Below are 16,288 nucleotides of genomic sequence, written 5' to 3'. Positions count from 1 at the left end.
TAGTAAATGATCCAATTATGCACTATAAAGCATAGGAACGAGGCTAATTCGGGGACTAAATGTGCTCAAATATGAGTCACATCAACTAGTCTACCAGAATAAGAAATTTTTCTTTTGTTCTATCCTCTTATTCTAGCAACCATTTATTCAACCAGTATATTACAATCAATTTTTGTCAGTCTTTTATGTGATATGTTGACCGCAAGGTATTTGAAAGGAAGTTGACCTCTTTTGAACCCAGTGAGATCAATTATTGCCCCTACCACTGAATCTTTCACCCTATTCATATATATAAGACTTCTCACTACTGATAGACAGGCCAGTAGTAGCAGAGAACACTATAAAAATCTCCATGAAAATGGTAACAGACTTTACATCACCTTTACTGAAGAGGAGCAAATCGTCAGCAAACATTAAATGAGTCAACATCAACTTCTTGCACAATGGATGGTAAGAGAAAGCAGGAAGTTCAGCTACATTTTCCAAAAGCCTAGACAAGTACTCCATATAAATAGTGAACAAAAGTGGAGAAATGGGGTCCCCTTATCTAAGCCCTTTCTTACCTTTGAAATATCCATGGGTCTAGCCATTTAATCCAATGGAGAAAGAGGGAGAACTGATACATTGCATAATAAGTGAAATTAAATTGGGAGGATAGTTAAGGATGTTAGAAATAAATAATCTCATTATACAACATATTCATATATGTTACAATTAATTTAGTCATAAAATTAAATATAGATCTTGTGCATGCAAACATGAATAAGTATAGAGAAGAAATCGTTTTCCTTACTATAAAATTTCGGATCAAAGGGCACAAGTAAGATCTACTTCTTACTTGTTCTTGAGCTTTCCTTATATGGATGAACAAGGATTCAAAGATAGAATCCCTCCCAAAGATGAATACCCAAGATAACCTCTTAAAAGATTAAAATTACTTGATCTAGAATAATAATAATCTTTACTAAAATTGACCCAAAACTATTGTTTTTGTCTCTTGTAATTTCGGCCAAGAGAGAATGATTTTGGAGTTTTTATTTCCCTAGTTTTTCTTAGAGTGTTTTTGTATTTCTTACACTAGAAATATTATGTGAAGTATGAATGAGAAAATTAGAGAGAAAAACTCTCTAAAATGGCTCTAGAAAACCGGTGGGGGGAAAGAGGGAGAGCCAATGCATGGGGAAGTTATTCTTCTCAAGAAAACATAGGCTTGCATGGCTACAAGCTAGGTGTGTAATCATTTTGTTTCCACTTAAATAATTTACACAAATTAAACATTATACTCCCTCCAATATTTCGGTCCATATAAGATAAAATGGGTTCCATTTTATCTTTGTCAATTTATCAATTTGTCACATGTCACAAGTCATGTAAAATTGTCATGCATTTTTAACATATTAAAAATCAACGTATCAATAAAAATACGTCATGTACAAAATCGAATTAGTAATTCATAATTACTTGTACCAAAATGGTTTACCAATTATAAATCACAACATCTTGTATTTATAATAAATTATTCATTCAGTTTCAATTGTTTCCGTAAACAATAATTTCATCTAAGTAATAAAACAATTCGATCACTTAGACCGTATCTTATTTAATCAAATTACAACGAGACACGTAAATATTACTTCCAAAATCGTCCGTCAATTTTAGGTAATTTAATTGACTCGCATCGTCATACGATCAATTAAATATTCAATTAAGCGTGTTACCCTTTAGGTATGACCTAAGGGGATCAACTGATCACCACCGTCGCACGACAGTAATGTCAAACTCTAGTCACCCAATCATTACCGATATGTGTGGACCAGTTGACTGTAAAATATTACATCCCCCATGTATTCTTAAAGATGAGATTTAAACATGTGATCATCATGATCAACAGTTGTGATCGCATTATTGTCGGAGGACACATATTCCAACAATCTCCCACTTGTCCTCGACAAGTGTGCGTCACCAATTCTCTTGTCCTATTAATATCTCCCACTCAATGCAAGGTGTCTTTCAGGTCATACTTGCAAGTGATCATATCGAGAGTGGTTTCCTCGATCTGGAGAATAACTGATTGACCGGAATTATCTACCATAGATACCTTCCGAGCGTGGCTACGCATTTCCAGTTCATTACTCCTCGAGTGGCCCTGAGATATTGTTATAACCCTGACAAAGGGGTGGACAATTCCTATCGCACTTATTCCCTTCGTCTAGCCACAACATTTCCAGTAGGGTACGGTGGGATAGGCACATAGGATGGTGGGGGAATGGGCCTTGCCGGTATCCCGCGAGGTTGTGGAGGTGGGCGGGGTACTTCTTCTCTTAGAGGGGGGTTGCCGAGGATTTGGATGTCAAGAAGACAGCTCGACCTAGGCGGATATGGGCTCAACCTTGGGTCGGTACCGGGTATATTCCACCCCGAAAGAACAATAGAAGTGCACCCTTTTGTGAACCATTCTACACTCCCTTCTTGAGTGTAGGCACACCACCGGTGGTGGTTGAAGACATCATCCTCATCAATCAAAGTACTCTCCTCAAGGGGTGTATAAGTCCCATATTGGTTGAACCCGGGATAAAGGTAGTTTGCCAAGATAGTAATTAGACCTCTCATCACGAAGGTCTTAAGTTGGGTGTTTCCTTAAGAGAAATCAAAGAATCTCGTAAGCATCTCAAGGGGGGTATTGAAGTAGTACCTCCTTGTCCCCCGGACATTTAGATAGGACTCAAGGAATGTCAAATCGAGGAGAGTGCACCTATCTTGCTCATATCTCCCATTAATTATGCCGGCTACGAAACGTTCGGTGATTCGAATCACCGGGTGTTGAATAGCAAAGGTGTAGCATTGTTTTTGGTGAATGAAATCCCTCCCGGAAATAGCCTTCCATACTAGGTCCACATCAAAATCGGAGGGTTTGTTGATGTTGTTTGTTGGTACAATGAGACCAAAAATTTGAGCAAATTGGTCAAGTGATAGGCTATGGTCAATGTTGCACAACCTAAACTCCATACCAACATTCACCCTCGTGTTCGAGACAATACGAAGGCTACTCAAAAATTCCAAGGTGAGGCTAAGGTACGTCTCTTCATGGGCATGGAATAATTTTCCTATCCCTAGACCGTCAAAGAACATTTCGGTCTGGTACCTTATCCCTAGGGTTTCTAGCACCCTAGTATCAATAAACTGAGTCGGTTCGTAATGCTTACCTAGCAACTTGACGAACTTGGTACGGTGGGCATCGGATGTGAAGAGTACCTCCGGAAAGTACTCAAGTTGCTCCACCCATCCTCTTATCACGGGATGAATGTTTCTTGGTATCACCATTTGTTTAGGGGATGAAGAAGATGAGCCCTTGCATTTCTTGGTAGCGGCTTCAACAAGTTTCTTGGCTTTTCCCTTGATGTTCATCATTTTCGATTTGGGAAAGTTAGGGTTTTGTTATTTTTGTTGAGAAGGGAGTGTTTTGGGGATGAAGATGAGTAGATTGTGTTTAGATAAGATGAGGAAATGAGGGATGGTGGGGGTAGTTTTATAGAAAAGAGGGTCGGACGAGCGGCTTCGGGTCGGACCTGGGCGGATAATCTGAGAAAAATGTAGGAATCCGAGCGTCTTCGCGTGTGGGACGAGCGTCCTCTCCTAGGTGGTTCGAGCGTCGTGTGAAGAATCCGCTCGGATTTCATTACAGGGTCTTACCTTTTCTGGGAGAAGCAAAAGACGAGCGTCTTTGCTTTGGGACGAGCGGCTTAATCGGGACGGGCGTCCTCTTTTGAATCTGCTCGTATTTTTTTACAGTCCCAAAATTTTCTTCAGGTGTCAAGCAGGACGAGCGTCCTACAAGGAATACGGGCATCTTTTTCAGGATGAGTGTCTTGTGCTACAATCCGCTCGGATTCTGCTACAGAATTGGACACCACATGGAGGGAGGCTCAGGACGAGCGTCCAAGCCTCGGGACGAGCGTCTTCCACTGTTCTTCAAACTTTTCTTTCTTTTCTTTTTGCAAGACCGTACCCTTGCACCCTTTTGATATTCCTCCTTATCTTTCTCTGAAATTTTGCTCAATAAGAATGTAAGAAAACTCTCTCTCACTATTCTCATGTAAGAATTTGTAAACGAAAATACGAAAATGTACAATATTATACAAGGTAAAGGTCCTAGAAATATCTTACAAATGGTGGTTTGAGATAGGACTCCACTAAACTAGTTCAAATTGTAGAGGTTCTTGTCCATAGAGCTCAAGGCTCTTAGTAGAAGATCAAAAGCTTGTGAACAAGCTCCAAATAAGCATAAGTATGGTTTGCTTAACTTCAAGACGAAGCTTGGCCAAGGGAATTTGTCATTCATTCTTGTTTTCTTCCTCTTCTTGGCACTTGAATATTCACGATGCTTCAAACCAATTAGCCCATGATTCTTGTCATTATAAGGTAAGAAGTATGGTTCATGGTTGTTCGGAGACTTCCACTCACTACCTTCTCCTTCAGCTTTGGTGACGATGATAGCATTTGAATTTATCAATCCTTCAAGAGTAGAAGGAGAATTCTCATGACCTTGATGACCGAGTTCCTTAGAAGTTGACATTGTGGGTGCCAAATTTCCACAAGTAGCTTCACGTGCAAGTTTCTCTTTGAGCTTTTCCACCAAGTACCCTTTGTATGATGCTTTGACCTTTTGAAGAAGGTCCACCATATCCTCTCCAACAATCATTGGCTCCATGGTAGGTGCCAAGTAGTCTTCACGGGAAATAGGGAAAGGACATTCATCTTCATGATAAGATATCTCGAATATCTCAAGGATAGGCTCCTCAAGCAAGGTGATATCACAAGTCCATTCCTCTCCCCTATTCCAAAGGTCTTTGTAAGACACGTATTCTTCATAAGTCTCTTTTATGGTCTTGTCATCATCGCTATCTTCATATGAATCATAAGTGGGCGCTTCATGCAATTCTCTCTCCAACATCCCAATGTTCACATCAAAAGACACACTCTCATACTCACAATGGCTAAGAGTATTTGGCTTACTCAACCTCATGTCTTCTTCATCAAACATCACACTTTCAAACTCACAAGAGCTCAATGAGGTTGGCTCTTCCCATTCTTCATTTTCCATGTCAAAGGTTACTACTTCAAATTCACATTCATGATCAATGTTCAAAGAACGGTGGGGAGTGATTGCTTGGGATTCTTTCATTTGGGTAATTTGAATCTCCAATTCCTCACCTTGGGCAACAATGCCTTGAAGAACATTGTCCCTCTTTTGGCTTTCCTCTAGCATTTGTTTGAAAAAGTTTTGTTGATCTCCCATTATTTGGAGAATCACATTTTGAATTGGTTCATCATCTTGTTGTGGGCATGTGTGAAAGTGGTTGTATTTTGGCAATTGAAATTCATTATGAAGTGGGTATTGGGTGGGTGGTTGTTGTGGATATTGGATGTGGTGATTTTAGTGGGAAAAATTGGGGTAGTGGTTAGGATTTTCATTGTACAAATAGTAAGGTAGGTTTGTATTGACTTGCTTCTCAAACTCCCCATACCCATAGTCATACTCAAAAGATCCACCACATAGACAGTCTTGAGCCATCATAGCTAAGACAAGGAAACAACTACAAGCATGGAAACTACACAAAAATGGTAAGAACAATCCTTGAGGTACAAGTTCCTCAAGGTGAAAGCAAAATCAAAATAGACAAACAAGTAAGAACTTAATCACATAGCACCGTCTCCGACAACGGCGCCATTTTGATGGGTTATGTCGTCGGGTCACATCCAATCAAACACATTTATAATACTCAACAAACAACTAGTTAGTGGTAAGTCGAGGTCGATCCATGGGACGGTGTGCTTTGGGTCCTAAGTCTATCTATCTTAATTTATGCTAGTGTCACAATTGATTTGGGTTTGTAGTTGTGTTCTAGACTAATGCAAGCAATAATGTAAAATAAGCAATAAAAGAGAGATGTAAACAAATGATTAAAAGTACTAGGATATCATGGGGTCATAGGGGATTCATGGCGTTGATCATACAAACATGTTTACAAAGTTGCAAGCAATTAATGTTGTGGAGGAACCGAGTTGGTTTATGTCTTACGGTTCTTAGGAAGAGTTGGGTCCCGGAGCCGAATCGATTAGATTGTACAACACCTACAAGTCGACTTACTTTCCTCCTAATCACTTCTATGCATGGTCTAACAAGACTCGAGTTGGTTTATATCTTACAAGTCAAGTTGAATAAGTAAGAGATGGTTATAAATGCAAGGATTCATAGGCTTAGCATTTCATCAAACATAACATGTGCATAGGTTGACATCACAACAAGCAAGCAATTTAATTATGAAAACATATTATATTAAGCATGATAAATCCCATGTTTCTTGCCCCTAATTACCCATTAATCCAAGTTAAGAGACTACTCACTTCTTATCATGGTAAACATGTCATTAATGGTGTCAATCATCACAACAAGTGTACACATGATAAGAGAATGAGGAAATGAACAATAAAGAGTAAAGAGTAAAGGTATTATACCAAACTTGAGATGATGCAAATAATAAAGCAAAGAATAAAAGAAGAGAACTTGATTGATTGATGAAGGGTTGTCAATCCTCCAATAATTACCCAATAATCTTCAATTACCCAAAAGTAACAAACTTGAACAATAATTAAGGAGAGATTAATGTGAAATTTGTGGAAAGATTAAAGAGTAATCTAATCTAATCTACTCCTAATCTATTCTAAGAGGATTTTCTAATGTGTAAGCCCCCCTTTGATTTTCATCAAAATGGGGTATTTATAGTGGTGCTTCATTTTAACTAAGGCTAAACTAGTAATTAACAATTCTAAGTTCTAAGCAAGGAATCGCTAATATTTCGGAGAGATGGGCATCTTTGCTGAGGACGCCACGATCCGCTCGTCCAAGAGGTAAATCCGCTCGGATTGTTTCATGGAAGGACGAGCGGCTGAAAGGCTTGGACGCTCGGATTTCAAGCTTCTTGGACGGGCGTCTTGGTTTCTTCGACGCTCGGATTCTTCTTCAGAATCCTTCTCTTCGCAAACTCCGTATTCTCGCAATATTAGTCTTTTGTTATTGCCCTTCCTTCAATACCCGTTCAACCAAGTTCGTCAATGTCCTTCCGAATAGGCTCAAGAGATGGGAATTTTCCGCCTAATTGTCTCCTTTCCTACAAATCAAACACAAAGTAATAGGAAAGCAAAATAGGAAGTATTTGACGGGTAAAATGGATATGAGACGCTATAATAGTATGCAAAATAGGTTCAAGTAGGGGACTAAATGTGCACAAATAATGGTCACATCAAGAAGTCTGCCGGTAACAAAGAAATCTTGTACAGCTGCACAGATGTCATGCTTAATGATATCCCAGCATGACTTAAAGAATTTACTGGTGTACCCATCTGGGCCTACGCTTTTCTCATCAGAGATACCAAAAACAGTATCCTTAATCTCCTCCTCACTTGGCCCTCTACACATTTCCACCCAACTTGAGCTATTAATTTTACTGCCAAAATCAACAATATGCTTCAATACATCAATTGTTGCAGAACTGGACCCTAGTAATTCCTGGTAGTAGTCTACAAAGGCATCTAAAATCTCCTCAGGGTCATTACAATCCACACCAGCACCATTTTGTTTTTGCAGAACCTTATTATGCATCTGTTTCTTCCTGATAATTTGATGAAACATAGCCGAATTGGAATCTCCATCCTTTGCCCATGCACACTGATGCGATCCCGCTAGGTGTTCACAAATTAAGATGTGGTCGTTGGTCACGGTCGAATCAAAACACAATTTATAACTTCACAAACAACTCTACAATTAGTAAAGAGGCAAGTAAAGGTCGGATCCCAAGGGACGGGAGTTGAAATGAGATTTCTATTGTAACTAGTGGTGTCTAAGGGGTGTCACAAATTGGGTTGATGTAGAAGGTCACTAAACTAAAATAGCAATGAAAATAAACAAGCAAGATGAATTAAAGGGGTGTAAATAATTGATTAAAGGCACTAGGGTGTCATGGGATCATAGGGGAATCATGGGATATGATCATACAAACATGTTCTCAAATTATAAGCAAGCAATTATTGTTGTGATGGATTGAGTTGGGTTATATCTTACAATCCTAGGAAAGTTTGGGTCCCGGAGCCGAATCGATTAGATTGTACAACACCTACAAGTCGACTTAATCTTCCCTACTCAACAACATGCATGGTCTAATGAGACTCGAGTTGGGTTATGTCTTACTAGTCTCATTGAAAAGATAGAAGATGATAGTAAATGCAAGGATTCATAGGCTTAGCATTTCATCAAATATAACATGTGCATGAGTTGAGATCAAAACAAGCAAGCAAATAAAACATGAAAGCATATTAATTTAAGCATGAATCATTCCCCATGTTGGTTTCCCCTAATCACCCATTAACCCTAGCTAAGAGACTACTCACTCATTATCATGTTGATCATGCTAGCAAGGTTGTCAATCATACCAACAATATGAAACATAATGAATAAATGAAAGTAATTAACAATAATTAAAAAGGGATTAAGAGATTATACCTACTAATGATTCCAATAATAAAGCAAGAATAATAGAAGTACTTGAATGCTTGATTGAGAGGTTGTCAATCTCCCAACAATAACCCCAATAATCTTCAATTACCCAAAATAAAGGATGAACAAAAGAGAGATTGAAGAACTAAAACTTGGATTAAAACTTTGATTAATACTTGATTACAATATTAAAGAGAGATTTGATTGATATTAACTACACTAATTATTGATAAGAAGAACGTGCTCCTCTAATTAGACTAATGGGGTATTTATAGTAGAAATTAGGGAGGATGCATTAGGGTTAACTAAGGGCTAAACTAGTAATTACACTTTTTAAGTTGAGCAAGGAGACTCCGGTATTTTCTGAGAGAAGGGCTTCTTTCTTCGTAGCTTGGAGAAGACAATCCGTGCTGTGCTAGAATCCGGGCGGAATAGGGTCGGGACGGGCGGATTCTGGCGTTGGAATCCGAGCGGATTCAGGGGAATCCGGGCGAATTGTGGAGGGGGAATCCGAGCGGATTGTGGCAAAGCCGCTCGGATTGTGCTGCTGCGGGACGGACGGATTGGTGACAATCCGCTCGGATTGTCAGTCAGCAACAAATCTTCTTCTTTTCTTCCCTTTTCTTCATAAATTCCTTGGGGATTTCCTTGGGGACTCAAGGATCTTTTCTCAACATTGCTCTTCTACTATGATATGTACAAAGGCCTTCTAGTCTTGTCTCTCCTTGATGCTTGGTCATTGGATCAATTTAGTCTCGTTTTGCCATGAAAATGCAAGATTCTTACTCCTTTCCTACCAAGGGATCAAAATCTCAAAGAATATGCAAAATAATGAACTAAAGATAAGAAATGACCCAAATAAGCACTAAAAAGCATGGAAACAAGGCTAATTCGGGGGCTAAATATGCGCCAATTATGGTCACATCAAGTATCCCCAAACCGAACCTTTGCTCGTCCCGAGTAAAGAGGTGACAAAGACTAGGACCAATACTAACCTATCCTAATAATAATAGCCGATATGAGACAATTAGCAGGTCTCACTCCGCCCCTTCAACTCACAACAAGACAACCATGAGGTAGGATGCCTTCTTGCAAGGCAAGGTGGGTCTTGCCAAAATGGCGACACATCCAATCATTAGGCACACAAAAACACATAATGGATGCATCTACAAAAAGAATAGCCACTTTCCTCATCTAAGTGGCGGAAATTATCTCAAGGGAAGCAATTCAAGGGTATACACTCCTTCATAGATGCAATTTCTTCAAACTACTAAGCCTAGAAGGATACCAATAAATCACCTCCAAATTGTGTCAAGCTAGGGTACCTTTGTCCTCAATCGTTAAACGCTTTTGTCAAGAGTAGACTCCCTGTGGTGTTAGAAACACTGGAGGATCGCGGAATTCCCCCTCTTGCCTAGACAAGAAGAAGGATCTTCCCCTCTCTACCATGCACAAAAATGGATAAGATGGAAAAGGGATCGATAGTATTTGAGTTTCATTTTGGGAGTTTGCTTTCTTGTTGTTTTTCCCCCAATTTCTTGTGACATATAACATTTGAGAACACTTTCTTTTTGCCATTTCTTTGGATTTTTGGCTTTTCAACACTTGACAATTTTTCAACTTTTTGCATTTTCTTTTGAACATTTTCAAAGTCACCCCAATTAGTAACGAGGGTGCCTTGTATTTGAAGCTTTAGGAGTTTTAGTTTTGCTCCTCTTCATTTGATGCATTTTTGCAAACTTTCTTTCATTTTTCATTTCATTGAACTCAAATTGATTTCTTTTTGTGCCCATTCCCTTTTGTTGACAAAAATATGGTAGAACATGGATGAATGATGGTTGCATGGTTTCAAGGGTCACCTTGGAATAAACGGTAGCCAAGGAGTTATCACACCACAAGGTACTATTGACTAGGCCTTAATCCATGGGTCAAAGGATACTAGCATGACACATCCTAGGGTGTTTTACAAGTATTCTAACAAGCAAAGTCTTAAGAACAAAAGGCATCTACTAGGGCCTATATACACTTGTCAAGCTTCCCAAGTAGACGGTTTCGCAAAATTTTTCTAACAAGCAACTACATGCCATGATGCAACTAACATATACACATCCTAATGCAAATGATTCTACTAACTAATATGCCATATAAACTAAATGCAAGTCCTAAGTTCACATTGTTGTTACCGCATCAATCAAAATAAAGCCACATAGTCATTAACATAAATGGGAAAAAGGAGATTGGAAAGATCATACCATGCGGTCTTCAATATCCTCATGTCTCGGATGTGGCGTAGTCAATCAATGTGAAAAAGGATGAACCAACACAATATATACAAAACAATATATACAAGTCTACACTACAAAGGAAATGAACTTGTTTTTGGGTTTTCAATTTTCAAATTTTTATGATTTTTGAAATTTTTCAATTTTTTTGGATTTTTGAAAAAGAGTTAAATGTTAGAATTCCCATCCCCACACTAATATGGGCGTTGTCCTCAATGGCCAAAATGATGGAAATTATGCAAAGATGATGCATGATTTCTACACTAAATGCAATCTACACTAAGCTACACTACATGATGCATGGTTTTTGTTATGACGGAGAGGATAATTTAGATTACCTCCCGTTGTGTATGCATTAACTTCCCCAAACCGAGTGAGACACTATTGCTAATGTCCAAGGATAGGTGTAGTTCATGAACACACTATGCTATGCATGAAACTAAATTGTCATTTTGGATTTTGAAAATGGGAACAATAAAATGAGAACACCTCAATGGTACCGAGGTGTGAGTCCTCTAATGGGGCTAGGACTACTTCCAACAATGATCAAAATTATATAAAATACAAAGAGAGAAATACACAAACCATGAGAGTGTAGAAGTCTCCAAGGCTTGCTAATCTTCCATCATGCTATCATCATCACTTCCCTCATGAGAAGTGGTCACATTTCCACTTTCCTTGTCATTTGCTTCTTCACTTTCTTCCTCATCTCCATCTCCATCATCTTCACCATCCTTTTCCGATCAAGTAGTCCTTGCCTAGCTAAATGTAGGAGGGGTGGATATAGAGCCAAGTAGGCATTTTTCCGATCTTCATAGGCTTGCTTGTGCATTGCTTCCATGAGAAGAGTCACATAGTCTTTCCCAACTTCAACTCCTTCCGGCTTGAACTCTTCATACTTAAAGGGGTAAGGTGGTATGACAATGGAAGAGGAGGGCATTTCAAGATCACCCTTTTGTTGTTGAATGATATACTCGGCTTCTTCGGAAAGGGGAAGTAGATAATTGGTCCGGTGGACGCTTAGACGGCAAATCTTTGAAGGCAAGGTGAATGATCTAGCTTCACTAGTTAGCCATCCATACTTAGTGTCAAGGGGGTTATGGGCAACTCACTTGAACTTGTGAATCATAATATGCATATCAACAAGATGGCCACCCTCCTTTGCTTTGCACTTGTTATCCTTATTGAAGTTAGGATCAAAGTGCTTGGCTAGGAGTGTGACTAGGCCGCCATTGACAATAACGGTCGTGCCCTTTGATGCGTGTCTTTTATATAAGGTTTTCACCTCATTTTTACACGCATTTTTGTGCTTTTTGTGTAGCATCTGGCTACAAATACCCCCGAATATTCTACTTTGGTCCGTTTATTGTAAATTGCAGGAATTGACCGAGGAGGAGCTAAATCGAGCCTTAATTGTCCTAATTGTACGCATTCATGGGAAATAAGGAGCCGGAGCTTAGAAATCTTACACTTGGAGGACGTATGAGCTGAGTTAAGGAAGATATTCAAGTCCTGATGCGCCTATATAGCTCGATCGAGTGCTTTAGTGCTCGATCGAATGCTTTACACACTCAAGACTGGTCGATCGACCAGCTTAAGGAGTCGATCGAGGATGTTCAGCAAGCAGTGCTCGATCGAGAGGTAGTTCTAGCTCGATCGAGTGACTTGGAGTTCGATCGAGTGATCATCTTACTCGATCGAGGGGATTTTGTGTGTTTTTGGTTTATTTCCGCCTAATTTTCTATGGGCTTTTGTAATCAGTCCATAGATTAGGTTTAAGACAATTTTTCAGTATAAGACTGAGGAGAACATCACGTTACTCCTATCTCCTTTACGACGTACATTTCGTCTGTTACTTTGGTCACTGTTCTTTGGAATTCTATTCTCTACCTTGCTACTCGAATTCGGTATTATCAATTTTAATTTATTTCTTTATCATATTTATTGCTTTTAATTCCTTTTCTCTCTTTACTTTATAATCGTTCAATCAATTAGATTATTTCATCATGTTTAGTTTTAATTGTTTGGTTATTGTAATCGTTAATCCGATGATTATGAGTAGCTAATTCCCTAAGCTAAGACTATAGGGGACCCATGATTTGAAGGGAGAGTAATCGAATTACTAGATCAATGCCGGTACCGTCTTTGTTGTTTAAATGCTACAAATAATTGTAATTGCCTAATTGAGTCGACGCAATTAGACCCTTATTCTTAGTGGACCTTGACCTGGACCGAAAGGTTGGAAGGGGGAGACTAGTAGCGAACAATAGAGTATTGCAGCGAGGGCGAAAGTTAAACTGTTTACACTTTAGGGTGAATTAAGGACCGAAAGGTGACGTTCGCTACCCCTTAGACCGTACTGCATTGACCTGGGACCTAGATTACTCGACCAGATATTATGGCGAACCGCTTGTCTTAGCTATTCTCTTTTATCTGTTAAACTCCTCCTTTCATTTCTCTTTCCCTTACTCTTTTAGTTAGAAATCACAATTTATAAACCCCCAAATTGGTTACTTTGGCGAACCTAGTTTAGAAGACAAATTCCTACCTCTCTGTGGATTCGACCCGACTTCCCTAGCTATATTAGTTAGTTGGAACCAGTTGGTTATTTTTGACAGGTACGCGACGACGTGTCAAATTTTGGCGCCGTTCTTGGGGAGGTGGCGCAATTTTGTTGCTTTAATTAAGTTTGTCTTTCGTCTCAAGGAATTTATTCCTTGAGGTCGATCTTATTTTTCGCAAAGTTTTTGACGGTTTTTGCAGATTAGCTGTTGCTTCGAAGGTTGGTTAACAATATGCCTACGATTACAGAGCATACAGAGCCATGTGGTAGATGTGGCGAGGAAGGACATGACCTCTACGAATGTGTAGCGAGTATAGAGCGCGCTCTTGCATATAAGAGGTACAAGCAGGGAGTTCCTTTCTCCCAGCTATATGAAGAGATAAAGAGCGTTGCTACCCCTTCTACGCCAGTATCACGACCGGCCTCTCCCTCTGCAAGAGAAGAAATTGCCGAGTTGAAATCCATTATGTTGAGTATGTCACAGAAATCTGATACGGTTATATCGGAATTGAAGGAACAAGTCGCACAGTTGACACAGGCGACGGATCAAGCCAAGTTTTTTCCAATTTGTGACCCAGTCAGTGCAATGAACTTCCAAAATGACCCTCCTCATGAAGAAGACAAGGTATTGGCAGCTAATGATGACTCAGATGATGATCTAGACGAGTTCCTGCAGGAAATACTTGCTGCGTGTGCAGTAACCACTCGATCGAGCAACTCATCTACTCGATCGAGCAGTTCTAATCATCCAGTCACTCGATCGAGTGACACTGGCGATCGATCGAGAAGTACAGAACTCCAAGTTGGTCGATCGAGTAACTATGCTGAAGAAAACACTCGATCGAGTGTCAAGATAGGTCGATCGAATGAAATCGAAGAAGAAGCTGGTCGATCGACCAGTAAAAGTACTCGATCCAGTGCATTAAGTGGCGGAATTCCTAATTCAGTATCTAATACCGCCACCGTGTCATCTTCCCCTGCTGTGGAGACGTCACGCATCGATAAGGGTAAAGAAAAGTTTGCGGGACCACTCATCGCTACCAGGGTACCCTTCCCAAGTCGTCTGAAGGACGCAAGGGTCGAGCAACAGTACGGTAAGTTCGTGGACATCGTGAAGAACCTTCAGGTAACTGTCCCTTTCTCTGAACTTGTTACTCAGGTTCCCACTTACGCTAAGTTTATGAAGGATATTGTGACGCGTAAGAGAAATTTGAGCGAATTTGAGACAATTTCATTTATGGAAGAGTCTAGTAACTCTTTGTTAAATAAGGCCCCTCCAAAAATGAAAGACGGGCAGCTTTTCTATTACCCGTGTCATAGGTAATATGGTTATTGATAAGGCCCTTTGCGATTTAGGTGCCGAGTGTCGGTGTCATGCCCCTTCTTGTCTGCAAGAAATTGAAGATGAGTCACTTCAAGGTGACTAACATTACCCTACGAGATGGTGATAGGTCTGTTAGGAGACCTTTAGGTGTCTTGGAGGATGTGCCTGTGAAAATAGGCAAGCTTTACATCCCGAAGAGATTTCATTGTTTTGGATATAGCGAGGACACCCGGACCCAAATTATTTTAGGAAGACCGTTCCTTTGTACAGCTGGGGCCGTTATTGATGTCAGACAAGGGCGTCTGACCCTTGCAGTAGGGGATGACGCTATCACATTTAGTTTGCCCAGCACTTTAGCCCACCCGATGATAGAGGACACTTTTTATTCGGTCGATATCATTGATGAGTCTATTTATGACTTCTGGTCGGGTTCTTTTATGAAGGACCCACTGGAAGCTCTCATGCTTTTTGATGAGTGTGCAGGTAGCCCAGAGGACGATGACGCTGCATTGGATTTGCTTGTTGATGATTTAGATGAGCATGACGGGGAGCAGGTGGAACAAATGATCAGCACTCTTTGCTCCATTGAGGTAAAGGTACCGGAACGTAAGCCTCTCCCATCTCATCTTAAATATGCTTTTCTAGATGATACAGGGAAGTATCCAGTCATTGTTAGTGCCAAACTTAGTGATGATCAGCTGACTTCTTTGTTAGTTGTACTTAAGAAAAACAGGAAAGCAATGGGCTATTCACTGGATGATATCACGGGGATTAGTCGCGATATTTGTATGCACAGGATAGAGCTGTAGGAGGATCACAAGCCTTGCAGACAGGGTCAGCGTCGGCTGAACCAGAAGATGCAGGATGTTGTGATGGCTGAGGTAATGAAGCTGCTGGATGCGGTATTATTTATTCTGTAGGTAATTCTAAATGGGTAAGCCAGACGGGTAGTCCCGAAGAAAGGAGGGACAACTGTAGTTAAGAATGAGAAGAATGAATTAATACCCACCCGAGTAGTGACTGGTTGGCGGATGTGCATAGACTGCAGACAGCTGAATGCCGCCACTAAGAAAGATCACTTTCCCCTTCCTTTTATTGATCAAATGGTAGAAAGGTTAGCTTCTCATAAATTTTTCTCGCTATTTAGATGGGTATTCGTGGTTCTTTCGGATCCCTATCCACCTGCACGATCGGCCAAGACTACATTTACCTGTCCTAAGGGCGTTTTTGCGTATCGCAGAATGCCTTTTGGTTTGTGCAATGCCCCTGCCACCTTCCAAAGGTGTATGATGGGGATATTTTCAGAGTATATTGAGTCTATCATGGAAGTTTTTATGGATGACTTTAGTGTATATGGAAGTGATTTTTCTAACTGTCTGTCTAACCTTGAGAAAGTGTTGTATTTGTATTGAGGTTGATCTTGTGCTGAACTGGGAGAAGTGCCACTTTATGGTCAACGAGGGAGTTGTCCTAGGGCACTTAGTTTCTGATAGGGGAATATAAGTTGACAAAGCAAAGGTGGAAGTGATTCAGCAATTACCACCCCCTGTTAATGTTAAGGGGGTGAG

At 40.1% G+C, this 16,288-nt stretch overlaps 1 protein-coding gene across 1 annotated transcript in view; it reads right to left on the bottom strand.

Moving 5' to 3' along the window:
- Positions 1-279: 279 nt before the first annotated feature.
- LOC141641382 (uncharacterized) overlaps positions 280-16,288 on the bottom strand; it is a 35,081-nt gene continuing 19,072 nt past the window's right edge. Inside the window, exons 5-7 of the mRNA XM_074450047.1 lie at positions 7,337-7,670; positions 564-616; positions 280-490 (exon numbers count right to left, since the gene is read on the bottom strand). Coding sequence (XP_074306148.1) covers positions 280-490; positions 564-616; positions 7,337-7,670 — 598 coding nt within the window. The remainder of the gene's footprint in view (positions 491-563; positions 617-7,336; positions 7,671-16,288) is intronic.

The sequence above is a fragment of the Silene latifolia genome, chromosome 2 (assembly GCF_048544455.1).
Source record: "Silene latifolia isolate original U9 population chromosome 2, ASM4854445v1, whole genome shotgun sequence".
NCBI lineage: Eukaryota > Viridiplantae > Streptophyta > Magnoliopsida > Caryophyllales > Caryophyllaceae > Silene > Silene latifolia.
The sequence above is the reverse complement of the archived record's forward strand: the minus strand, read 5'-3'. Positions and strand labels throughout refer to the sequence as shown.